The sequence below is a fragment of the Trichosurus vulpecula genome, chromosome 7, assembly GCF_011100635.1.
Source record: "Trichosurus vulpecula isolate mTriVul1 chromosome 7, mTriVul1.pri, whole genome shotgun sequence".
Classification (NCBI taxonomy): domain Eukaryota; kingdom Metazoa; phylum Chordata; class Mammalia; order Diprotodontia; family Phalangeridae; genus Trichosurus; species Trichosurus vulpecula.
In genome coordinates, this window is record NC_050579.1 from 123,906,004 (window position 1) to 123,933,359 (window position 27,356).

Here is a 27,356-nt window from a genome sequence, read left to right on the forward strand (position 1 = left end):
AGACTATATGTCCTGTAGACATTTTAAATTCAACATGACCAAAACTCATCTTCTTTCCTCTCAAATGCTCTTCTCTTTCTAACTTCCCAATTACTCGTCCTTCCAGTCACACAGGCTCACATCCTAAATGCTGTCCTTGATTTCTCACTCTCTCTTACCCTCATATCCAGTGCATTGCCAAGGCCTGTCGATTTTATCTTTGTAACTTCTGTTTTGTATGTCCCTTTCTCCTTTCTGTGCCCTGGTGTAGGCCTTCATCATCTCATGACTGGATTATTGCTGTTGCCTGTTAGGTGGTCTCTGTGTCTCGAGTCTCTCCCTACTTAAGTCCACCTTCCACTTAGCTTCCAAAGTTACTTTTCTAAAACACAGCCCTGACCATGTTATTATATCCTTTTATCAATAAAATCCAGTGGTTCCTGATCACCTACAGGATCAAATATAAAATCCTGTTTGGCATTCAAAGACAAATAACCTTTCTCTTTCAAACTCTTCACCCCTCCCTTCCAGCCTTTACACCTTATACTTCCCCATGTACTTTGCAATCCAGTGATAATGCTCTCCTGCTCTTCCTAGAACAAGACACTCCATCCCCCTGACTCTATCTACACCGGTTGTCCCTCATGACATCTCCTTTCTCACATTGGCTTCCTCTAAGACCCTGATAAAATTCTATAGGAAATCTTTCCTAATCTGCCTTATTATTAGTTCCTCCTCACTGCTGAGTATATCCAATTTATCCTGTATTAAATTTCTTCGGGGCAGCTAGGTGGCACAGTGAGTAGAGTACCGGCCCTGGAGTCAGGAGGACCTGAGTTCAAATCCGGCCTCAGATACTTGACACATATACTAGCTGTGTGACCTTGGGCAAGTCACTTAACCCCAACTGCCCTGCCAACACCCCGCCCCCACAAAAAAATTTCTTCATAGGTAGTTGTTTACATGTTGTCTCCCCTATTAGACTATGAGCTCCTTGATGTCAGGAGCTGTCTTTTGCCTTTCTTTGTATCCTTGGCACTTAGCATAATGCCTTGCACATAGTAGATGTTTAATGAATGTTTATTGACTAGCTGACTAAGGATTTTCTTTTTCTTTTTTGTCTTTAACCATATGAGTGATTTCATGGGCACAGGATGCTCCCTTTGAGAAATTTCTGGTGAAAACACCTTCTCTTTGACTTACAGATGTAAAAAAAAGTTGGCTAGAGAATTTGATAGGCTAAATTGCTTCTCTAAGGTTACATATACAGTAGGTGACCTGAGGCAGGACTTGAACCCAGGTCTTTCTGAATTTTTTAAAAAATTTTTGAGGCAATTGGGGTTCAGTGACTTGCCCAGGGTCATACATTTAGTTACGTGTCTGAGGCCAGATTTGAAGTGAGGTCCTCCTGACTCCAAGGTCAGTGCTCTATCCACTGCACCATCTTGTTGTCCCACTGTTTTCTTTTCTTTCTTTTTTGTTTTGTTTTGCTTTGTTTTGTTTTTTGGTCTTCCTGAATTGGAGGTCAGCTTATCTCCCGTTGCTTCTCAAACTGAGGTTACAAGGGTGAATATCGAGTGAATATCGGATTTTGTTGTGGATTTTAGGATGCTTACATTTATGTTTTAGCTAGAGTTCATAAGCAATTCCAATGTTCTCACACTCCAAATAGATCTAGGACCTCATTTATTTGGTTGCTCTCTCTGATATAACTTGCCTCCCATCCACGCCTACCAACCCATGCAACTCTTGTCCATGTCCTCCTGTAAGTTTATCACAGGCGATCCACCAAGTATTGGGGGGAAGAGGTGTGTCTTCCTTGATAATATAAAGGATGGCCATTGTTTTCCTTTCACATTTACAATTTCACTGTAGCATTTTTTTTCGTTCCTATACTTTTATAACAAGGGTCAACAAACCACAGCCCAAGGGCCAAATCTGGACTACCACCTTTTCTTTTGCATAGCCTGTGAGCTAAGAGTGGTTTTTATATTTTAAAATGCAATTTAAATACAATTTAAATTGTAAAATTTAAAATGCAATTTAAATACAGGATTTGCCCTGAGTTTCCTGACCCATTTTATGACATTCCTTACACTGCTTCCTCTGCATACTTCCCATGTTTGTAATGAGCTACAAGCAATTTGCCACAAAGTGGCTTCTACCTTTTCAGTTTTATTTCATAAAACTTCCCTTTCTGTCTCACTTTACTGTTCTTGCACAGAACTTGTTCCATTTCTGGAATATTCTCTCTCTCTCTCTCTCTCTCTCTCTCTCTCTCTCTCTCTCTCTCTCTCTCTCTCTCTCTCTCTCTCCCCTTCTCCCCCCTGTCTCTTTCTCTCACCTCTCTCTTTCTCTTCCCTCACCTTTCTTTACCTTGTAGGATCTGCATTTTCTTTTAAGGCATGGCTCAGGTTCCACTTCCTATGTGAAGCCTTTGTTTAATTCCTCTCCATTAGTTCTCTGATGTCTTGAAATTACTTAAACTTTATATTTTTACTTATGTGATATAATCCCCATGATACTTTGCTAGAGATGTCCTTCCAGGTTGATAACAACTAATTTACCACTAATCTTTGGTCTGGTCATTCAACCAATTCTGGATTCATATAATTTTACTCTGACTCAAATGTCTTCATCTGGTTGTAAAAGATTCCTTTAATAGAATATAAACTCCGTGAGGCCAGGAACTTGCTAACAACAGAGAGACAACTTCAGAAGTTTGATTATCGTATGATGAATCATACCTCTTTGAGGGTAGGACTGCTTCATTTTTATGTTGGTATACCCACTGCCTAATATAATGCTTTGCATGTAGTAGGTGCTTAGCAAATTTTTTGTTGAATGGAATGGAATTGTATTTAGGTGCAGGTTTGTATTCCTCCAGTAGAATGTATGCTTCTTGAGGACAGGCTTTGGCTTTTTCTATTCCCAGTGTTTTGCCTAGGCCCTCCTAGGTAGTAGACCTTTAACCAATGTTTGCTGGATTTAATTAAATTGAATTACACTTCTGAACCTAAAGTTTAGTGACGACTGCATTAACACGAAAGCCAAACCAAGATTTTGGAGGGCAATGCTGAAAGTAGCTTGCAGGGATTAAGGATGGTATTATTCCATGTAGTTCTATCTTTAAGGTTGAGGCAAAGTCTGTACTGTATATGGACTGTATCTTGACATAAATTCTGTAATGTGATGTTATCATCATCTTGTAGGTATTCACACTCAGAAAACTCACAGCATTACCTTTTCCTCAGTGTCCCCTTTTCTAAAGTCAGGATTTTTACCCATCACTTGATCTTTGGCATTGTGCTTAGTGATTTTTGGATGACAGTTCTGCTATGAATTTTATTTGAATTTCCAAAGAGGAGAAAGAAAAGCTGGAGCTCCCTGAAGTGTCTTGGATAAATACTTCTTAAAAAGCTGGTCTCCAATCTCTAAGTCATTTCTCCCTCACAAAGCAAACAAAAAATAACCTGATATCTTGATGAGGAAAAAAGAACAATAAGGGAAAAATGATTTTTGCAGCACTACTAAAATTACCCCGATACTTACGGAGCCAAATATACCCTTTGCAATTGAAGTCTTGAAGAGTAGAGGGCCGGAAATCAAGATGAACGAATTGACAAGGAGGGCCAAACAGCCAATTAACCTACTGACGCAAAGCCTCTCTCTGCTCCTGGAGTCTCTGGTTCTCAGTGGCTAATGACGTTTAGGCCCTTAATGCCCGAAGCAGGAGCACTTTAATTCTCTCTCCAACCCTATGGCTCCTACCAGGAATATTTCCTTTGTATGTCACTTCCTTTTCTAGGGAATATAGAAATCTCTCTGACTTGCTGTCAAATGGTTGCCATGGGAACATCTGGATGTAGTCATCATTTGCTCACCATTGCCAACTATATTAAGTCAGGAGACAGAGAATCAAAAATCAAGAAGAGCTTTCTGTAGGTAGTTTCACCTGCTTTTCGGATGATTGTATTTACCTTTTTCTAGTTTCCTTAATGGACCTGCTGCTTCGGCAATACTATGACAAAGTCTTTTTTCTGCTCTCCTTCCAACACTTTTTTCTCCTTCAAAAATACTTTCTGATTAGTACAAAAATCTGTGATTCATTAGGTGTGAGAACTCAGTCTGTCAAAGTAGATCACAACTCCTCTATACCTTAGTAGAAGGTTTAATTGATTTTCTGTGGACAAAATGATTCATCATATAATGTTCAAACTTCTGGAGTTGTCTCTCTGTCCTGAGCAAGTTCCTGCCCTCAAGGAGTTTACATTCTATAAGGAGGATCCTTTACAACCAGAGGAAGACAGTTGAGCCAGAGTACAATTATACAAATTCAGAACTGGTTGAATGACCAGTCCCAAAGATGAGTGGCAAATTGGTCATTATCAACTTGGAAGGAAATCGCTTGTAGAGTGCCATGGGATTATATCAGATAAGATGCTAGCATCTTTTTGTAGGGCCTATACTCAAATAATGTTTTTCTTGCCTACCTAATCTTGTGCTCTAATGTCATAACCTTCAGGAACCAAAGATTCTCCCCCTAACAGGATGAGGCACTACAATGAGACTTGATTAAGGTGCCCACAAATAAAGGAATTCACCACAAGTCATCATTCTGACTATACTATACCCCAATACAGCTTTGTATTTGTAAAATGTCTTAGCACATTGTAAAATAATCCATTGCTGTTTTGTCTACTATGTCTCATGCTTTTACTCTTTAACATTCATTACATCATGCTTGCTTTGATGGATCAAAGCTTTAATCAACTGGTAATTTCATTAATGAAGCTGCATCACCATTCAGCTAAATTTGGAGTCAGAAATCCCAAGTTTCAATCCTGTCTCTGTCACTTACTGCTTATTATACCTTGGGAAAGTCACTTAACTTCTCTGGGCCTTAGTTTCCTCATTTGAAAATTAGGATGTTGGATTAGACGTCTTTCCAGCTCTAAATCTAAGGTCCTCTGTGGGTATTGCTTTGTGGGGTACATACTGCTACCCACCCATGCCTTCTTATCCTGTATGATTCTTGTTTATACACAAGTACTCAATGCTCAAATGAATCTGCAATCTCATCAGTTTAGATGTTAGTTCTAATGATGCAGCTAGTAACCTATGCATAACTGCAAATCCTTTATACCCATGCATGACCTCGATCCTTTATAACTACTGCTCAAATCCCTCTCATAAGTTTGCTCTAGGGGGGTCTACCCAATATGCTGGAGGTGTTCCTTGCTTTTTCCTGATGTGCTAAAGATACTAGTGGAGCATTTGGGCTGTCCATCTGTTATCCCTTACCACATGACCACTCTATCTTCTTTTCCTATTATACATTTTTTTTTCTGATGACATCTTTTACTCCTGTTATTCAATTTAATTCTGGCATCAGCTCATTATCCATTGGTACTCTTTGTCCTAGTTATATGTACCGATGGATAAGTTCTATAGGTTGTGCATTCAACTGAAGGTTCCCTCCTTCCAATAATTCCTCCAAAGAAGGTCTTTGTGTCTCCAAGCACTTACCAAATACAGGTGATTAGTGTTAGTTAATTGACTGACTGAGCCTTATTGCCAAATTTGATGATTTCTTCCCCCATAACCTATATTGCATCTATCCTATTCCCTTCTCTTTATTCATACAACCACCTCTCTCTGGTTCAGAGCTTTGTCACTTTTCACTCGGACAATTGCAACAGTCTCCTGATTGGTATCCCCCTTCTTCCATCCACCTTCCACATATCTGTCAAAATGATATCCCTAAATTATAGACACTTCCCTGCTCACTCCACTCCAATGGCTCCTTATGTCATCTAGAATCAGAAAGAGTCCTTGCCTCTCCTCCATGTACTTTGCATTTATTTCGTATGTGCTTATTTATGTACGTAGTGTCTCCCTCCATAGAATGTGAACCCCGTGAAGGCAGGGCTATTTCATTTTTCTACCCCCAGCTCCCTGTGTGATATCTGGCACATAGTAGGTGCTTAATAAACACTTGTTGATTGACTGATTGATTTATCCCAAGATCACCAGCCATACAGCACTGCTGGAAGGATGTTGGTTTTAAAGAGACGGGTTTTTGTTGTAGAGGACATCTCGGGTTCTTTGGGAATACTTCATGATTTCTCGATCACTTGCTTCTTTCCTCTTCTTCAGTTCTGGGCCCTGCTTGTCCACATCTGACCATGAAGAATGCCCAATGTTCAGACTACGCTATGCAGCCAAAAGGGATAGTGTGCTTGGTTTGTCCATCAGTATATATAGCAGGAATTGATGTCATAAAATACAGCTGAAGCATAGCTGTCTGGGACTGGAAGAGATGCTTTTAGTTGCATGTAAATGTACACACACACACACACACACACACACACACACACACACCTCTTGCCAAAGTTGCCAAAGGGTGAACGGAAAGCCAAACTGATCCCTTAAATGAATGAATAGCCTGGTGTCAGTTTTCCCTGTAGAACATAATTGAACTTACATTGTAAATACCCTATTGTTTTTTCACGCAATGCACTGTCTACCTCTTCCAACTTGCCAAAAAAGTGGAAGGTGCCATAAAGACAGATCAAAGTGAGAAAAAGAGGGGAAAATACCTCTGAGAAGCTAATCAGGTGATTTAGGTACTGTCTTTGCCACCCTCTCTCTCCTAAAAAAACAAACCCCAAACCTTGGGAATTACTTTGGAATCATAGAACTATAACATTTTAGATCTGGGAAAGATCTTAGAGTTAATCCCATCCAATCCCATTACTTAGTAGCTAGGACCCAAAAGCCTTTGAACTCCATTTCATTCAAATTTTTTGGGTACATAATTAGTTAACAACTTAATATGAAAAAAAATTTCTTTAAAAGTGAACTTCATTCTTAAAATTAGTCAACACAATAAGCATGACATTGTAGCCCAAAAAGCTAACAAGGTTTAGGTTGTATTAGTAAAAACTCAAATGTCTAGAACTAGGGATGAGATAGTCTCATTGACCTCATCAAGGCATACCTGTATGATTTTGGTCAGTTTGGGATGTCACATTTTGGGAAGGATTTTTAAAAAATGGAGCATATCCAGTAACCAACATGTATTAAGCATTTACTGTGTATAAACATTAGGTTAGGGCTGGGTAGAATATGAAATTTTTTTTTTGACACAATCTCTCTTCAACTTACAGTTTAGTGGAAAGGAGATAAACAGATAGCTAAAAAATAATATTACAAGACAAATGCATTAGAAGGGAATGAAACAAAGTGATATATGGGGAAATGTCATTACCAACCAGGGGATCCAGGAAAGAAGTATGATTGGGTTGGCTGGACTGGACTGGAACACATGTCTTGGAGGGGAACTAGGGATGGATAGATTTCAGAAGAAAAATTAGAATTATTTTGCTTGTCTACTAAGGGCACAAATAAGGAGCAATAGATGGAAACTATGAAGAAGCAGATTCTGATTAGATATGAGGAAAAGTTTCCTAACTGGAGTGGGCTGTCTCAGGAGTTACTGCATTCCCTATAACTGGAAGTCTTGAAAGTAGAGGCTGGGTGGCCACTTGTCGGAGATGTTGCAGAGTGGATTTTCACTCAGATTGGATGTCAACTGGAAGAACTTTGAAGTCCTTTCCATCTCTGAGATTCTACGACTCTAAACATTTACTGATTGGCAGAGTCCTAGATGCTATGAATGGGCTTAGTAACTGTAGAGATGGAAGATAGGGTTTCTTGCTCTACAGAATCTGACAGTCTAGTTGAAATTGCATAGAATATACTCTTTAAAAGACTTAAGACCTTTCTACTTCCTAAATGAGTTTGAGTTGATAGTACCAAATCAACATTTAACTGCAGTAAAAGAGTGATCAGTGTGGTAAGGTTAATCAGAATTTAGTTTTTCTTTCTTTTTTTTTTGGTATTCAAAAGCTGCTGGAAAGGAGCAGAAAGGGCAACCTAGGTGGAGGAAATGACCTATACAAAGAACCAAAGGTGGATGATGCACTTTACTACATGCCTCTGTATTAGGGAGTCAGGAAATATGCATTTATTAAGCACCTATGATGTGTGAGGCATTGTGCTAAGTCAACAAACATTATCTCATTTAATCCTCACAACAACCCTAAGAGGCAGGTGCTATTATTATCCCTATTTTATTGATGAGGAGGCAGACAAAGGGGAAGTTATTTGTCCAGGGTCATACAAGTAGGAAGTGGTTTAAGTCTGGATTTGAGCTCAGGTCTTCCTGACTCCAGGAACAGCGCTCTATCCCTTGTTGCTACCTAGTTACCTATTAGACATTTGGGGATAATACAGCATTGTGTTGCTTTCATCAAATTTATAATCACATAGAGAGAAAAGATCCAAATGTATTCTCACATATATGTTGTCCTTAGACAACGGAGAGGCATAAATCTTCCATACAGAGGCAGTTATTTGTACTGGGACCCATAATGAACTGGGTCACAAGGACTTAGATCCTATGGGGAAAGTGAAAGAACAACGTAATAGGTAGAACAGATATTTTCCATAACTTATAGCACACTCAACACACCACTCAACTTTAGCATGAAGAGAGGAGCTGAAGAATCGGAAAATACGTTAATTTTGCCTGCTGGTTAATTAGATCGCTGGTGGGCCAGCCTGGATTGCTATCATCATGTGCATTGCCAAAGCCTGCCTTCTAGAAGCTTATAATATATATATATAGATATACATATATATGCATATGTATATGTATATATGACACATATATTAAATATACATTACTATATGAATGTATTTTATATAAGATTATCCATAATCACCATATTTACCTTTATCACCATATTTCTTTTAACTAAATGACTTAAATATCAGTGGCTATTTTTTTTTAAATTTCCAAATGTGAAAATAATTTCGGAGAGCTTTGCAACTGCTCATAGGGTACATGTGGGGATTTATATCATTCTTTTATGTATTACATGTTGTATATTCTGCTACATGTGTTATCAGGCTAATTTTGAAAATGAGGGAGAGGACTGCTTGGCTTCACATCTAATGGTTTGTGAAATGTTTGTCAATTTATTTTCCCTCTCCTCCTTTTTTAGTCCTCAAAATGGCTTTGGAATGAACTAATTCCAGCCATTCCCTAGGCCAGGGGGACTTAACCTTTTTTGTGTTATGTATCCTTTGGCAGTCTAGTGAAACCCCACTGACCCCTTCCTAATCAGATACATACACATATGTATGTGAACATACATCTACACACAATGCACACATGTATATACAAACATGTGTAATATATTTAAAATTCATAACTGAAGGAAATGCCAAATTTTAATCAGAGGTTAGTGAACATAAAGGTGTAATTTCTTTCCCCCACCCAAGTTCATGAACCCTCTGAAATCTATTCATGGATTCCAGGTCCCTTAGGCTGTTCCAGTGACGTAAGGCTTCTGAGATCATTTTTTTTTCACTTGAAGACGGATAGCTTAGAAATATGTGGACCCATAACTCGATTTATGTTCCAAAAAACTATTTTCTGTCATTGTATACTACCCAGTCTATATGAATCACATTTGCCAAGAGCTTATTCTCTCCTCTCCATCTCATATTCTTCTGATTGTCATCCCTTACTATCTTTTCCTTCATTTTAGTCTCTGATGGTAAGATGGCCCTTCTTCTTGACTTGGTCAACACTCTGCACATATCCTTGATGCTATCCCCTCCTCCTGTCTTTTCCAGCAGACTACTTCCCACTTACCATCTCTCGCACTCTTCAATTTTCATTCTCTCCCTATTGATTAATTAGTTCCTTCTTTGATGTCTGGAAATATACTCAATTTGTTTTATCCTTTAAAAAATCCCTCACTAGATATTACCACCATATCTTCTAGCTATCATCCTATATCTACCTTCCCCCTTCTCCTTGAAAAAAACCACACATCTCTATTTCCTTTCTTCCCATTTCCTTTCTTCTCATTTACTTTTATACTTCTATAATCTGGCCTCCAACCTCACTATTCAACTGAGGCTGCCTTCTTCAAAGTTAACAACGATCTTTTAATTGTCAAATCTAATGGCTTGCTCTAGCTGCTCAGCCTTCTTGGTCTTTATTTAGGATTTGACACTGTCAACCACCTTGTCTTCCCGGATATTCTCTCTTTTCTGGATTTTTTTTTCTCTCTTGGTTCTCCTTCTAGACTGATTAGCTCCTCCTCAGTTGCTTTTTTTGATTTTCATCCACATTGTATCCATTAACTGTGGGTGTTCCCCAAGGTTCTCTCTTGGGCCTTCTCTTTTCTCGCTAGACTCTCTTCCTTGGTTCTATGCTCAGCTCTTGTGGGTTCTATGATCCTATCTATGCAAATGATTCCCAGATTTATATATGTAGGCTTGGTTTCTTTACTAAGCTTTCATCCACTATCACAAACTGATGGTTAAACATTTAGAACTGGGTGTCCCACAGGAATCTCGAATTCAATAGGTCCAAAACAGAATTCATCATTTTCCTGATCTTTTTTCTCTTCCCAGCTTCCTTCCTACTGTCAAGGCACTGTTATCCTTCCAGGCACCCTTGCTCTCTCAGCCCCGTGTCCTCCTAGACTCTCCTTTACTCACTATATCTGTTCCTTGGTTGACCAATCTTGTAATTTCTTTCTCTACAACATCTCTCACATATATTCCCTTCTCTACACTCTACACCCACCAAAGACCCTTGACATCTCTCTCTTGGACTACCACAACAATCTTCTTTGGTCTCCCTGCCTCAAATATCTTCCTACTCTAATCTATTTTCCATTTCAGCTGCCAAAATAATTTTCCCTAAAATGTAGGTCTGACCGTGTCATTCCTCTGCTTAATAATTCCAATGACTTATTATCTACTGGTTGAAATACAAAATTCATTATTGTCATTTAAAAGTCTTTATAACCGAGCCCAGCTCCCTCCTACCTTTACAGTCTTCTTGTCTTATTGTCCTTTCCACATATAGGAGGCAGTGAGGTGGCACAGTGTATAGAATGCTGGACTGGAGTCAAGAAGATCCAAGTTCTAATCCAGTCTGACACTTTACTAGCTGTATGACTCTGGGTAAGTCACAATCTCAGTTTTCTCAATTGTAAAGTAGCATCATAAAAGCACCTACCTCATGAGGTTATTGTGAGGATCAAATGAGATAATATTTGTAAAGTGCTTAGCACAGTGCCTAGGTACTTAATATTAATATGTACTTGTTTCCTTTTCTATTTCCCATACTCTAGTCCAGGGGTGGGGAACCTGAAGCCTTGAGGCCACATGTGGCCCTCTAGGTCCTCAAGTGCAGCCCTTCAATTGAATCCAAACTTCACAGAACAAATCCCCAAGGACCTAGAAGGCCACAGGTTCCCTACCCCTGATAGTCATACTGTTCTAATCGCTGTTTCTCACATGTGGCACTCTGTCTCCCATGGCCACTCCTTTGTTTCCCCATTCCTGGAATGCTCCTAGCTTTCTACAGGACTCAGCTCAAGTACCAATACATGGTCCTCTCCTCTTTGTGCTAGCTGCTAGTCTCTCAAAGGTTACTTCCCATTCACTTTCTATTTTTCATATGAATGAGGGAGGACATTGTTTTTGCTTTTTCTTTGCATCAGTTAAAGCAAAACTTAAAATGTATCTACTTCTCCCCTCAAGCTCAAAGTTAAGGTTGTTTGTTTGAGAAAGAAAATATTTAAATGTAGAACTAGGATTAGTAACCAGTTCCTAATGGAACCAGCAAATGATGGAATTATGAAGTAAAAGCTGAAAACCAAATCACTTAATCAAAAGCAGAGGGGGAGGGAGGATTCCAAAACTCCGAAGGAAGAGGTAGGATGGGGAGCAAAGAGAAGAAGGTTGAACTTCTGAGGTTGTCAGAGTGAAGGAAGTGAGTGGGTATGGAATTATATAAATGAGTTATGGTGGTGGAAAGCAAGCATGGGCTTAATATGAGAATTTAGTTCAGACAGAGAAGTCAAATTAGTGAAATAGTTTCATGGGTTACCAAAGAAAGCTATGGAATGTCTTCTCTGCAGGATTTTAAAAATAAGAATAGCCTCAAATCTCTTCAGGAGTTCAAGGAAGTAGCAGTAATAGAGCAATCTCTTATATTTATATAGCATCATAACCAAGCATTTTGACATTTGATGCCTTATTTAATCCGCACAACAACTAAGAATTAGGGTAGGGTAGTGTTATTGTCAGATTAGGAAACGGACACAATAAAGTTAAAGGCTGGGTTGGGAGGAGATATATGGAGAAGGAAGGAAGTTAAGGACAGAAAGCCTCAGAAGATTTTTGAAGTTCAGAGGAAAATTATGATTTTTTTAAAAAACAGAAAACCTCTTTCTTTCCAGGTATGTTTTTTACTTACTGTTAAGAAGGCGGAAGTCGATGAATGGGTAGGAGCCACGGCGTTCCGCAGGAACCCCTGTCTGACCTCTTATTCGTACATCTCCTAGAAAACAGAAGATAAATGTTTGAAAATGCTGCCAAGTGTATCCACTGTCACTCCACAAGTACTCCAATTCATCAGGTGAAGGCCATCAACACCAGAGGCCAAAAGAAGCCAAAATCTAACCAATAGGGTTTAGAGAATGCTATGTACAAAAAGATATTCAATACTTTTAATGATGGTAATGGTCCCCAATAAATAATGATGATAGCAGTCCACACAATCCTTAAGCTAAATAGAACAAATTCTATTAACCCCTTTTCATAGATGAGGAAATGCAAAAGTAGAGAGGTGAAGCTAGAATTTGTTTTTGGATCTTTTAACTCAAAATCCAGTGGTCTTTCCAGTCTACGAGACTGTCTCCCAGTAAAAAGACCATCCGCATATTAGTAGGTGTGTCCTGAACATTCCAGTTTGGTGCAAAGCCTCCATAAGCCTTACTCCTCTGTAGTGTCATAATGGCAGGACATCTGAGGAATTCTGAAAGAGTGCTACAGATTGTACTTTTCACTTTTCATTAAAATTCACATTTGTCCACAATATTATTTCTTGTAGGTCTGGCACAATTGATTTTTAGCTAGGAGTCTTATTCTATATATCAGTTGACATCTTTCCCCCTTTCTAGAATTCTGCTCAGATCCCCTTATGCTCTTCCATAACCAAGCCAATGGGAATACCAGCAGAGGACACAACAATGAAAAAAAAAATTAGGATTGCCACTGTTCTTTGTTAAAATATCTTATAAAATAGATATCTTCATGGAGCTAGAAAGTATGAAGCAGAGAAACAAATTTTTCTCTGTTGTGAATTTACTATTTGTTTCAAATTTGTATTGTCTTTAAATTTATAACTTAATCGTTTGTGTTGGCTAAAAGACTATTTTACATCATGAACGAAAAGAGGGCCAAGAACTGGACTTGGGATTTCATTTGTATAGGGAACTCTTGGGTAATGGAACTCCTACCAATGCAGACAAGCAACTTCTCGGATGTTAAAGAGTTAGCTATCTCCATGGCACTGAAACTCAGTGACATGTGCAGGGTCACATAGCCAGGTCTTTGTCACTCTTTTATTCACTAAGTCACCCTTTCACCTAAAGAAGATAATAGCTTATGGAAAACAGGACAAAGCAAAGGGTAAGGACAAGTGGAAAAGTCCATATTACCTTTACTTTTGAAGAGAAGAAGTAGGCTCTTTGGGAAACCTAAGTAAATAGCCCTAACAAATGAGGAGGAAAATCATGTTCTTTGAAAATTGCTTGTTTCTGACCTATGATTTCATCTCTCTAGGGAACTTGCTGTGAAACTTACCCCAACTGATAAAAAGCATTGATTTCTGGGTAACTTAAAGTCTTAAAGTACTGACAGGGGGCAGTAAGATTTTAAATATAGTCGTTCATCCAGCATTTACTAAGTGCCTACTATGTGTCAGAAAAAGATTGCAAAACTAGCGTATGTCAGAGGGAGGATCTGAATCTAGGCTCTTATTACTCCAAGGTTTGGCCCCAATCAGCCACTTGAGGTTGTGTCGTGTATATATGCCTGTGCATATGTATGCACACACAAACACTAATATACATATACATGTACACATGTGTACATACACATAAGTATGTCAATATGGAAGATGACAGGATATGTACGTATATGCACATATGCATCTATACCAATATATACTCTCTGTACAGAGTAGGGCAGAAGAATTACTCCCCTCCTAAACAAACATAATACCTTTTCTCCAGATTAGCTTAAAGCCCCTTTATGGGTATTATCCTTACTATTGTTCCAATAAAATGAGGCAGAAGCAGCTCAAGGCCTTCCTCCCAACTGCCGATATAACTTGAGAAACAGGGAGAGCAAGACGACTTTCTTTGCTTAGTCTACTCTGCACCTATGTTACATAATATGTACATTAGAATCTTCCTAGACTCATCCTCTTCAGCAGCCACATTGCCACCTTAAGAAATCTCTGACATGAGAATCTCTTCTTCTGATTGATGACTCTCTCCCCCCAGGACAATCATTGTAAGAAGGACCCGTACATTCTTAATTTCACTTATACCTGACCTTTGTCCAGAATCTTTCATCTTCACTTGCCCCTATGTGGTTACCCTCTTTCTCTTCCCAGACTCCCAGTTCCTATTGTATATAAATTACTTTAGGGTAGGGATTGTCTTCCTTGCTTGTACATGGAACTCCAGTGCTTAGTACAGTGTCTGACACACAGTAAGCTCTTAATAAATACTATCTATCTCAGTGGATAGAGTGCTGAGCCTGGGGTAAGAAAAACCTGAGTTCAAATCCAGTCTCAGACACTTACCAGCTGTATGACCCTAGGAAACTCACTTAACCTTGTTTGCTTCAGTTTCCTCATCTGTAAAACGAGCTGGAGAAGGAAATGGCAAACCGCTCCAGTGCCTTTGCCAAGAAAACCCTATGGACAGTATTGATGTGATATGGTCCATGGGGTCACAAGGAGTTGGGCACAACTGAATGAACAACAAAGTATAATGTAGGAGAAAGAATACTAAACGACAAGCCAGGAGTTCTGAGTTCTAATTCTAGATTTGCTAGGACTTACTATGTGACCTTGAACAGGCCAGGACAAGAGAATTCTGTGCCTCAATTCCTGCATCCACAAAGTGAGGGAGTTGAAAAAGTTTCTTTATGTCTAAAATGAGAAAATTGGTTCTCTAACATTCTAAGACCTCATTACCAAAATTTAAATGAAAAATACTATTCACTGATTATTTGTATCAATCTTCACAGTGTTCAGAATGCTTTTATACATAATCTAGTTATTTTGTGACTAAATAATGAAAGTTGACTTTACACATAAGAATTTAATCCTTCCTATGTGCCCTATGTATATGCACAAGGGAGAAAATGAAGTACAAATGCATACATAAACTATGTAGGCACAGAAAGAAATTGGGTTGTTATTGGTTCTATAGTTCTTGTTGAATGTGAGTTTTATTTGCTTTTGGTCAACAAACCAGTCAGCAATTCAGCACCATTTCTGGAATTCCATGAATACCATTCCTACCTACATCCTCGATGATGCTAAGGCTCAAGAAGATGGCTATCATTTATACATAGGTTTCATTAATTAATCAACCAATACTGTACTGATAAGGAAGAATAACTTTCAAGCAAGTATCTTCTGATTTTTAATTGTAAGTAAATAATGGAAAGCAATTATAAAAATTTATATTGAGCCTCCTATTAATGGGATTACACATAACAGAACCCTAAAATTAAGCTGAACTTCCTTTTGAGATCCTTCTTTAGGATAATTAGACAAATAGCAATAGACACTATGAAATTTCTTTGATTATGTGACCTCATCATTCTAGGTCCTACTTGCTTTTATGCCTTTTCATCCCATGTGATTCTGTTCAATGTCCTTCTATAAATTTTCTAGAGAAAATTTACCCAGAGCATTAGATACCTGTCTCTGGTGTTTTAAGCATCTTTGAGCTACCAATGTAGCATTTTACAATCAAAGATTATAGATCAATCAAGAGATCAAAGGAACCTGGGAAGAAGTCCAACATGTAGGAGAAAAGCCAGGAGAGAGTAATGTCAGAAAAAACCTATATAGAAAAGAGTATTAAGGAGAAGAGGGTGATGGACAATGTCAAAGACTTACAGTGAGGTGACAAAGGATGAGGATTGAGAGGAGGCCATTAGATTCAGCAATTGAGAAATCATTGTTTGTTTTTTTTGAAGAGAATATTTTCAGTCAAATGATGAAATTGGAAGCCAGATTGCAGAGAGTCAAGTATTTGAGTGAGGAGAAAGAAAGTGGAGATAGTTATTATAAAATGGTCTTCTCAATAAATTTAGCCATGAAAGGACAGAGAGAGACAGAGAGAGAGACAGAGAGAGTAGGCACAGACACACACACACACACACACACAGAGAGAGAGAGAGAGAGAGAGAGAGAGAGAGAGAGAGAAGCTAGAAAGGTTGGATAGATCAAGTAAGGGTTTTCGGAGAATAGGAGAGACATAGGCATGTTTATAAGCATAAGGGAAACAGCCAGTAGAGTGGGAGAGATTAAGTGAGAGGGTGGATGTGATGGAGGAATCAACCTGTTGAAGAAGAAGCGTTGGAATGAGATCCATTTAAAAGGTTTTGTCTTAGCAAAGAGAAGGGCCACTTCTTTGTATGATACTGGGGTGAAGGAGATAGTGGCAGAAGGCATTTGAGTGATGTGAAATGAGGAAGAGGGCAGAAAAGGAAGCTTTAGCAAGTGGCCTCTTTTTTTTCAGTAAAATATGAGGCAATGTTCTCAGCTGAGAGTGTGAGGAGGAAGACCATGGGAATTTTGAGGAGAGATAAAAAGGCTTTAAAAAGCTGCTGTAGTGAGTGGGATAGTCAATTAGGGAAGCTTAAAAGCCCTGCTTTGCCATAGTGAGGGCACAGTTGAGATTAAGTAGCATGATTTTGTAGTGAAGTTAGCCAATAAGTAGGGCTTCCTGATTTTCTCCAGTTTTGCTCAGCAGTATGTGAGTAAGAGCAAAAGCAGTGGATGGTAGAATCCAATGCTGAAGCTTAGCAAGGTAAACTGGCAACAGGATAAAGGGCAAGGGACTCAAAAGATAAGGACAACAAAGAGTAAAATTCTTCTCTAAGGCTTTGCAAATGTATTTGTACTTCAAACCAACACGGCCTTTATCTGCACTGCATCTCTGTCAAAGAGTTTGTTTTCTGAATTTTAGGGATCTTTCAACATCCTAATTGGAACATTTGCTTGTATCCGTTAAACTTCCTGAAGAATGATAGTGATAGTCATGGTTTTTACTGCTGCCCATTTCACATTTCTAGAAGTCTCTTTCATTTCTTTGTCCCAAGTTACATTTTTTTCCAAAATAGTTTTTACTATTTTCTCCTGTACCTTTTGCATTCAAGCCACCAAGTATCAAAGTATATGTTGCTTGAATCTGGAAAATCTTGTTAAGTACTTCAGAGAATTCCTCTACTTCTTTATGCTCTGCCATGGATGTTGGCACATAAACTACCATTATCTTCTTGGTGGTCTGTTACATTGATTATGGGTATTATAAGGCAAGTGGGCAAAATATCCCATAAAATGGTGTTTCTTATTTCTTGTGGGCCCACAATGCAACCAACTTCTCCAGCTCCTTTCTAACCCTCTGTAAAGGAGAACTTGTGAGGATTTAAATTTAATTTTAAATTTCTATTTTGCTGTACTTCTTCATGTGTTCTACTTTTTTTTATAACAAAAATGTCAATATGGTTTTGTTTTTTAGAGGTGTGTTGATTTTTGGGTAACTGAACAGAACTCATATCTTAAGAGGATGCTCACACCAGAGGTATGAACACCCACAGACCCCATTAAGAGGATCAATAATGAAATGAATGTTTATAGATGGTCTAAAAGTTATGTTGTTTTTTAGCTTACTTTATTCCTTTATATGACACTATTATTTTCCTAAAGCGTAGTTCTATGTAAATCCCCTCTAACCTCACTCCTACTCAATAAACTCTCCTGGCTGTTTATTGACTCCAGGATCAAATGCAAATGTCTCTTATGTTCAAAGTCTTTTATAACCTGGTCCTCTCCTACCTTTCCAGTCTTCTTACACATTACTCCTTGCCATGTACTCTCTGATCTAGTAACACCAGCCTCCTTGCTCTCCTCTTCTCACTCCATCTCCTGGCTCCGGCTGTTTTTTTCCTGACTGTCCCCCATGCCTGGAATGCTCTACCTCCTCATCTCTGCCTCCTGGCTTCCCTTAAGTCCCAGCTAAAATCCCATCTTCTACAGGAAGCTTTACCTAAACCCTCTTAATTCTAGTGCTTTTCTTCTCTTAATTATTTCTGCTTTATCCTGTACATAGCTTGTTTGTACATACTTGTTTGTTGTCGCTTCCATCAGATTGTGAGCTCCTTGAAGAGAAATACTGTCTTTTGCCTCTTTTTGTATCCATAGAACTTAGCACAGTGCCTGACATGTAGCAGGCATTTAATAAATATTGATTGACTGATCATCACTGTGGAAGTAGAGTGGTATTTCATAGGACTGAGGGACACTTTGTATTTTATGAATTTGATAGATTTCTGTGGCTATAGTAATTGGTCATGTGGGAGACAGACTGTGGACAATAAATCTTAGCAGGGTTAATTCTAAGACAGCAGCTAGTCTGGCCCCAAGTCCAAATTCAAAGGCTTTCTAGCTTGGAAGGGCTTACACTCTGCAGGCATAGCTTAGATTCTGAGAAGCCAAGGTCACCCACCACAGTGAACTAACACGGCAGAAGTTTTGCGTACTCCTCCTGAAGACGTATACATAATATATGCAAATATATAACATGGTCATTTCTGCTACAACATGACACATGTTCCTAAAAGTTACTGCACTATGCAAAATTGCACAATAAAAACCACAGAGCTTATGGGAAAAATGGGGTTGGGAGCACACTACTTCCAGCCATTGATGTTTCTTTTATTTTTGTGGCATTGTCTTTGATGGTCTTCAATGTGGATTCCTTTATGCCTGTTGCTCAGGAGATAGCACATGTTCTCTCATTCCTTTTAAAATGCTTCATTATATTAAACTTCCCCTCGATATAGAAAGCTTTCCTTTTGCATGCACTTATGTGGGGTTTTTGAACCACGGCACTTAGACATGTTTAGGACGTTGAATGAGTGGGTTGTGTTTTTTTTTTAACATAGCGAAGTTCACAAATGTGAAAGAATAGCAAAATACAATATTATAGGATAACACGGTAAACTGAGGTAGCTACTAGATGTTTGGGGGGTGTGTGTGTTTGTCTGCATTTTATGCATTCCTGTGTAATTTGGTTCACTTGGGTGCAGTAGTTTTCTGCTTTCAGCTAGTATTACTTGTGGATAACATTGAACATATGCAAACATGAAATTCATGTTATGCTTAAGTTGCTCCCTAATATACCAATTGCATTGGAACAAATTTGCATTTTCAAAACAAGTGTTATACTAGGCCTGACTTTATAAAATGAACATGTGTACGTACATAACAACATCTAAGGTTCGACACAGGGTTAATATAGAATTTTGTGTATCTTCTGCATTGCCACCATTCATTCATTCATTCATTCATTCATTCAACATTTACCCCTATTTTCAAGTACTGGAAGATGATTGTTGTTTTTCAGTATTAGTCCTGAGGCACTGAAAGGTCCCAGTTTCTTAAAATAATTGTGTTTACTTTACTATTCCCTACTACGTGAACTAATACATTCATTTATTAAACAAAATTTTTATAAAATGCCTTTTGTCCTCAAGGCACAGTTTGGAAAAGATTTTTAAAAACAAAAGTTGAAAAAAAAGTTTTCTAGTAATCTGGTAACCTGGTTTTCCAGTAGCTAACAAGAAAAATGAAATTAATTAGAATTCCCTGTTACACAAACATTAAAGTTGATCAAGATTTAATTGCATGAAAATAATGCAATCGCCTTTCTAAGCAAGAGAGTTTTGTGTTAAAAATGTTTAAAAGTCTCTTCATTTTCCTTCATGAACTGTCTCTGAATATTTAAATACCTTCTACAACCCAAGAGAGTGGAGTTACTCAGTAACTGTAGCTACTTGTCTCAGTTTCCTCATCTGTAAAATGGGGATCATAATAGCACCTACCTCCCAGGATTATTGTGAGGATATTTGAGATAATAATTGTAAAGTGTTTAGCATAGTGCCTGGCACATAATAAGCATTTTATAAATGTTACCTATTATTACCTAAAGAAGCAATGGCTGTTGAGTTGATACTGAACTAGTGAGACAAGTGGCATTGTATCGAAAGGATTTTACTGGCTCACCTTCACAGCTACCCATCTATTTATCCAAGGCATTCGATCCAAGCTAAACAATTGTTCTGAATATTCATTAAAACCTTGTTTTACTTAAGTAACTTTTTTCTGGCAAAAGGAAGGTTCTGTGGGAGCAGGATAGGAAGTGTTGACAGCCCAAAGTCATATCCTCAGTCTCTACTTATTGTGTTCCAAAATCAAACCAACAGCGGAGGAATTTTTATTTTGAAAGGGCTGCTTCCCTCTTGCCCCTTCAGGCTGAAGACACAACATATCAACCTGGGATTTTTAATGGTGCAAAGACATACAGAGAGCTGCATCTCCACAAGAGCCAAGAACTGGAGGCAGCTACTCAACTTCCCAGGGGACATATTTCCTGCATGGATCTGTTGCCCACTTGGCATCTCACTTTGTCTCTGTTTAATAAAAGCCTGTACTAGGTAACAGAAGTTTATGTGGCTTCTTATGTAACTGTCAGCAAGGGTGGAGACTGCGGCCGTGATGACAACTTACAGTTGCTGAAACATCAGCCACATGACAAGAACCAGGATCTGGCTATAACCATGGTGTCAAGGTCATTTCAGGGTGGGGAGAAGGGGTGAGGGAGAGAGAGATGAACCAGTGACTACCGTGAGCTGGCTGGGTTTGGGGAAAGAAGAAGGATAAAGAATTCTTCAAAATAAACTGATTGTAGAAGAGACAAAACTGAAATTCTACATGGATACCCACTAAAGATAAAAGGGAAATAAAGTAGTGGTGATAGTGTTAGAGAGATGAAATTGCACAAGATTGGACAAATGTGACGGAAGTTGAGGAGTTCCCAGGAAATAGATTTATTTGAGCTTTACATGCCAGTCATTGATTTCACAGTCCTATCCTGTGAGTTGGAGACACTGACGGACAGATAACCCAGGCCTCTGCTTTTCAGGCTAGAATTCTATATACCACATGGTGCTTAATAGCAGGATCAAGTGAGATAACATTACGAGAAGTGCTCAATAGACATAGAGTATTACGTAAGCGTAAGCTATCCTTGTAATACATGGCATTCCCTAGACTGACAACTTTGTAAATTCTAGCTGGTCATTTCCCAACGCCTGCAAAATGATCTCTTCTCCCTTATCTGGTCTACCCGGCTAAGTTAAAGTGGAGGGCTGTATAATTTAATTGTCTGGTGAATTTATAGGTTAGTTCAGATATTTGAGACAGGGACTTGGAGGACTATGATTTTTCCTAGCATTTAAATTGGTTGATTAGATTGCTCTAAATTCACCAGATAAACATGAAACCTCCTTCACTTTGGTGAGCAGGCCTGGACATTGAGGATTATTTATTGAACAGGCTGAGTCTGAAGCTTCAGGTCTTTCTGTCTGATTTCATCAGTGCTGTGCTCCCAGGTTCTCAATGAGAGCTCTGTGTGCAGTAAGAAAAACTACGTGCCTGTAGCACAGAGCCTGCTCTATTGGGGACAGGAACAAAATAATTTCCTAGCCTGTGAAATGTTTTTTTTTTAATCACTTAAAGCCCCCCATTAATATTGGTTTAAACTCAAATGCAGATAAAGGGAACACTTCACAAAGTTAAGAAAGACTGGAGACCATAGAAAATCATCCTGAAACCAGCATTTTGACTTATTAAATCCTGCACTACAAATGGTTTAAAGTGCACTCAGGGTCAGGTATATGGGTTAGGACAGTGAATCAGAGAGAGCTCTGCTCTCAAATGGTATAGGCTTTTCTAAGCCAGGTAGGGAGGATTCTGACTCAGACTGGAGCCCCTAGGTCCTCCCTCCTCCCCTTGGCTTTTCTTCAGTGAATGGTTTTTTCCAGAGGGAAAATGAGAGAAAAATAAGCCTCAATCATTGGGAGTACAGGAGTCTAATAAAAAAAGATATTGAACAAAGAGCAGTAGGAATGTTTAAAGAGAGTTCCAAGAACTGTCAAAGCTCGGGAGAACATAGCAGCATGTTCTTTTATGGAGATCAGGTCAAGAGGAAAAAGGGAGAAGAAAAATCACCTCTTGGAATGTGAAATATATCTTAAGGTATTAACAAAAGCATCAGGCTAATCTCAAAACAAATCCCTGACTTTCATTCTGTGAGCATACCTGGTTTCTTCTGCATCTTACATGAGACACCAGTAGGGAGAATATCTCTGCCCTGACTAAACTCCTCTCCTAAGTCATTTTCCTAACACTATGATTCTTCAAATTGTCATCCAATGTGGATTACAGATGAGTACTCTTTTGTCCTGTGACTGACTCTGCCTCCTCTTTCTGCTCTTTTTGATGGGAGGACAGAGATAGGAGAAAAGAGGTTCCATTAGTGTATGTTCACATGTGTTCTGTAACCTAGATTGGACACAGCTGGGTTACCGTGGTTCTTGGCTGAGATTGTATACATTGGCCTGGCTTTGAGGGCATGGAGTAAAACCACAGTGAGTGTGGGGGGCATCATCTTGGAGGACCACCTAGTTAGATGAGACCCCTGAGGTGGGATAGTCAGTTTCATCCTGGGTATACCTTCTTTTACAGGCAACTCCTTGTTGCTTCTGACACAGTTGAAAAGCCTGAAATAATTTAAAAGGTCTAGCAACTGCTGGTATTTTATACTCACCTGGCTAGTTCTAGAGACCCCTAAAGCACTTCCATGGTTTGGGAATATAGATCTATGACTAATAGACTGTCTATGGGTGCCTGGGATGGATTCAGCTAGGAGAGGTTCTTAACTTTTTCTGTATGTGGGTCATGGACCCTTTGGATAGTTTGGTGAAGCCTATAGATTCCTTCTTCAAATAATGCACTTAAGTACATAAAATAAAACACATGGCATTACAAAAGAAACCAATTATACTGAAATAAAGATGTATTTTTTAAAAAATCTAAGTTCATGGACCCCTAAAACCTATCCACAGACCCCCTGGGGCTACAGGGTTTCAATCATCCTTTCTTTCCTTTCTTCTGCCAATGGACCCCCTCCCCTATGTAAAGAAACCTCAGCCTTAATCATAACCTTAAAAACAAAAATAATAAAATAACTTGAACATTGCCTAAATCAACTTCCTAGGTCATGTTACCTGTAAAGTCTTTATGAGCTGCCTAGTTATTTCCTTCACCTAAAGCCTGTTCAAAACCACTGCTCTAAACATTATCAGCTGGAAAAAAAATAGTTGTCATATCAGGCATAATTAACTGGGCAAAATCAGAATTAATTACAAACTCTTGTTTTTTGAACTTTGAATAAGTCAAGTGAAACTTTTTTTAATGTATTGTTTGTTTTCATGTGCTTCTGAACTTCCTGATTCTGGCTGGGAACAAGGACAAACCTGCCAAAATACTGCAAGAAAAGATGTTGCTGATCAGCAGCAGGAAATACTCCACGTCCCATGAGAGAGCCTGTTCTCAGAAGACTGCCTGGCCAAGTCTGCAGAATGGAGAAGTACTATCGGGCAGCCACGCTTACAGGAGGAGGCTTCACTGAACCTAGGACAAGTTGGAAATTCTTTCATAGTGGGTCATCTCTGTGTGGCACCAAAGCTTTTAAGGGTCTAAGTGCTTGCTTTTCAAAAGAGGTAAATGAATATATAACTCAGTCAGAAATACATTTAAATTTGAATCTATGAGTTGGGAGAGACCTTAGTGAGCATTTAGCACATCTTCCAATCCAGATCCAAACTCTTTTGGGCAGAATTGCTGCCAATGATCGTCCAGGCTTAGCTTGAATATTTCTGAACACATGGAGCTAACTACTTTTTCAGGTAGTCCTTTCTATGGCAGGGATACTCTTGGTGTCAAAAAGTTCTTCCTTATTTTTATTGAATTTAAGTTTATTTCTCCATAACTTCTACCCAGTCAGTGGTCCTGGTTCTGCCTCCTGGAACAACATAATAAATCTAGTGTCTTTTCTCCACAGCTCTTGAGATATTTGGAGACAGGTATGGTAATGCCAGGCTAAAAATTCATAAAAATGAGTTTTCTGTTTTCCCATGATTCTCCTGTTTGTCAGTTTCCCTCTTAAACTATGATGACTAGAGTTAAATGTGACAGACCAGAGCAGAATATGATACGACTATTATTTCCCTTGACTTCAACACTATTATTCTATCAATTCAGCTCTTGGTTCATTTTGAGGGCTTGTGGTTGACCCAAGCCTCCAGATCTTTTTCATATGAAGACTCTATCTCCTCTATTTGTATAACTGATTTTTTTCAAAAGAAATCTGACTGTCAAGTTTTACATTTACTACTATTACATTTAATCTTACTGGTTTTAGCCTTTCATTTTGATTTAGTTATCCAAATTAAATGTATCTTAGCTCTCTCTGTGTCATCTATAGATCTGATAACATCAAAAATTATTGGACCAAGCACAGAACCTTGTGGCATGAAACTGAAAGACTGTGTGTCACAGCAGGTAGAAGGCTGGCCTTGAAATGAGGAAGGTCTGAGTTTGAGTTGCTCTTTAGGAACTTACTAGGTGTTTTATCCTATATATGACTCATCTGTAACATGGGGATAATAATGGTGCTCTTATTCCCACAGGGTTGTTATGAGGATCAATTGAAATAATGTATTAAAGTGTCCTGAAAAGTATTATTTGAATGCCAGTTATTATTATTGACATCAAGTGACTAATTAATATTTTCAATAAGCCATAACTCCACCTAACTGCACTATGCTCCTCTAGCCTACACTAATTCATCTTCCATGTAAAGCTAATATGAGATACTTTGTCAAATTACCAACTTAAATCAAGATACACCATGTCTATGACATGCCAGTTTGATAACTCTATCAAAAAGAGGAAATGAGGTTAGTTCGACATGACTTACTCTTAGTGAATCTGTGCTGACTCTTAGTGATATAACTTCCCTTTCTAGGTGGTTATAAGACATCAACTTAAAGATCTGTTTTGGAATTCTGCCTGGCATTGACATCCAGTTTACCAGTCTGTAGTTTCCAGAGTTCATTCGCCCCCCTTTTAAAAAAATGAGACCTTTGCCCTTTGCCAGTTTTCTGGCACTTGTCCATGCTCCATGAGTTCTCAGAGATTACCCAGTTCTGCAATCCCATTTGCCAATTCCTTCAGCTCTCTGGTATGTAATTCATCTAAGCCTGTCACCTTGACCTAGGTTTGAGTCCTTTCCTATTCTGGTCTAGTCTCTCTTGGGCTTCAATTTCTTCTGCATAATGTTTGTTTTACAATTCATATTTTGAAGGCCACCCTTTTTGGTGATTCACCCAGGATTGTCTGTCATCCATTAATATTACAATATATTCTTTGGACAATTTTCCCATCCTGTACTTATCCATCTTACTCTGAGTATCACTAAAAAGAGAACTTTTAAAAAATTGTGCTTAGTATGTCTTGCAAACCTCAGCTCTTTCCAAGTTTAGCTTTCTGGGCACTACTCTTGCAGGTTTGTGCATTCTTTCATTCTTCCTTGTTTGTTCTCTGCCTTCTCTCTTCTGTACATCTTTTTTAGCCCAAACTCATCAAAGACCTTTCTGTGTAGTCACATTGTTTTCTTTAAATACCTTCCCTTTTATTTTCTCTATCAGGGGCCTTGGTCCATTGTATTGTCAGAATGTATCTAATCTTTCTGGGGTTCCTTTTCTCCACCTGTAATATTCATGGGTTTGAACTAGATGATTTATAAGATTTTTTTCAGCTCTAAAAAATAATAATGTAGTTCTTGAGTCATATTCTCTCTTTGAATTTCTGTTCAGGGAATTACAACTATTTCTTCTTTAATTTTTAAAAATTGCTTTTTTAGAGTAGAAGGTTCCATCTGATTATATCCAATCTTCCTTCTTTTTAGCTATTATGAACTCTAAGATGGCATGGTCATTTTCTCCCAAGTTTTCAGTGCTTTCCATAGCCTCAATTAATTCTTCCTTATTAGTCAGAATTAAGGTAGCAATTCCTCTCATTGTTCCCTTTGCCCTCTGAGAAATAAATTAGTTTTATTCAGGTCTCCCAACCCATTTATGTGCATTTGTCCTTATGACTGATTAATGGAACTGAAAACCCACCTGACACATTGAAATAATTTTGGGGAGGTAATAAAACACTTTTATTTATGTTATGTGTAACTATAAATTTGAGGAAATGTAATATCATGACAAAATCTAGATGTTGCCAGCTGATTTGAGGGGGAAAAAGTTCTGTCTTGGAAGCACTCCTTGAACAGTTTTTCACAAAGAAAGATTCTGCTGCCAGTGGCTTTATTTCCTATAGATACAAATACACTTGAAGGGAATAATTTGTGCCCTCAAATTCTTTCCACTCTTAGCCCAATCTGGACAATTATGGTGGCCCTTGTAGTGTTTACCATTGGAAATAATTAAAAACCTCTTCCTCCTTCCCCCCCCCCCCAAAAAAAAAGAAAGAAAAAGAAAAAAGGGGCAGCTAGGTGGTACAGTGGATAGAACACTGGCCCTGGAGTTAGGAGGACCTGAGTTCAAATCCAGTCTCAAATACTTACTTGATGTGTGACCCTGGCCAAGTCACATAACCCCTTCTGTTTCCCAAAAAAGCTTTCTCTCTCCTGCCTAATGTCATCAAGGAACAAAAGGAGTGGTCCAGAAACAGAAACACTAACCAATCATTCTTTTCTGTTATTGTTTTCCTTTTTTTTCTAATCTCTTGTAACATATGAATTTAAATTCCTTAAGGAAGGCAAATTTTCCATGCAACATGCAAGATGAAATCAATCATTGTACTTATAAAAATGTAGAAGTGTATAATAACTTTTGACTTGCTCTCCATAGGCAGGCTGTTCTGTATAATATTTGTACACACACTTGTCTGTTACTTCCCAGCCCAGTTCCCATCAAGAAGCTCAGGGTTCAAAGCTTGGTCTCAAATTTAGGATTTGGCCGATATGAGTTTGAATTTAGGGAGGTGAAGACTCTAACAACCTGACTTCAGAATTTTTTGACTTAACTTCATTGTTCTTCATTGAATTTGAATTTTGTCAGCCCTCTAAACTTTGATACCTTTGAGATCCCAAACTGAAATTTCCCTTTCTGAATTACAGCCCATGGTCCTTTCCCTTTATTCTAGCTGTACCTTCCTTTCAACTTAATCGAAAATTCCATTCTATCAGCCCCCTTCTGATTTT

General features: G+C 38.5%; 1 protein-coding gene across 1 annotated transcript in view; it reads right to left on the reverse strand.

Moving 5' to 3' along the window:
- The window catches only part of PDE7B (phosphodiesterase 7B), a 201,968-nt gene that overhangs the window by 110,707 nt on the left and 63,905 nt on the right, over nucleotides 1-27,356 (reverse strand). Inside the window, exon 2 of the mRNA XM_036768562.1 lies at nucleotides 12,338-12,421. Coding sequence (XP_036624457.1) covers nucleotides 12,338-12,421 — 84 coding nt within the window. The remainder of the gene's footprint in view (nucleotides 1-12,337; nucleotides 12,422-27,356) is intronic.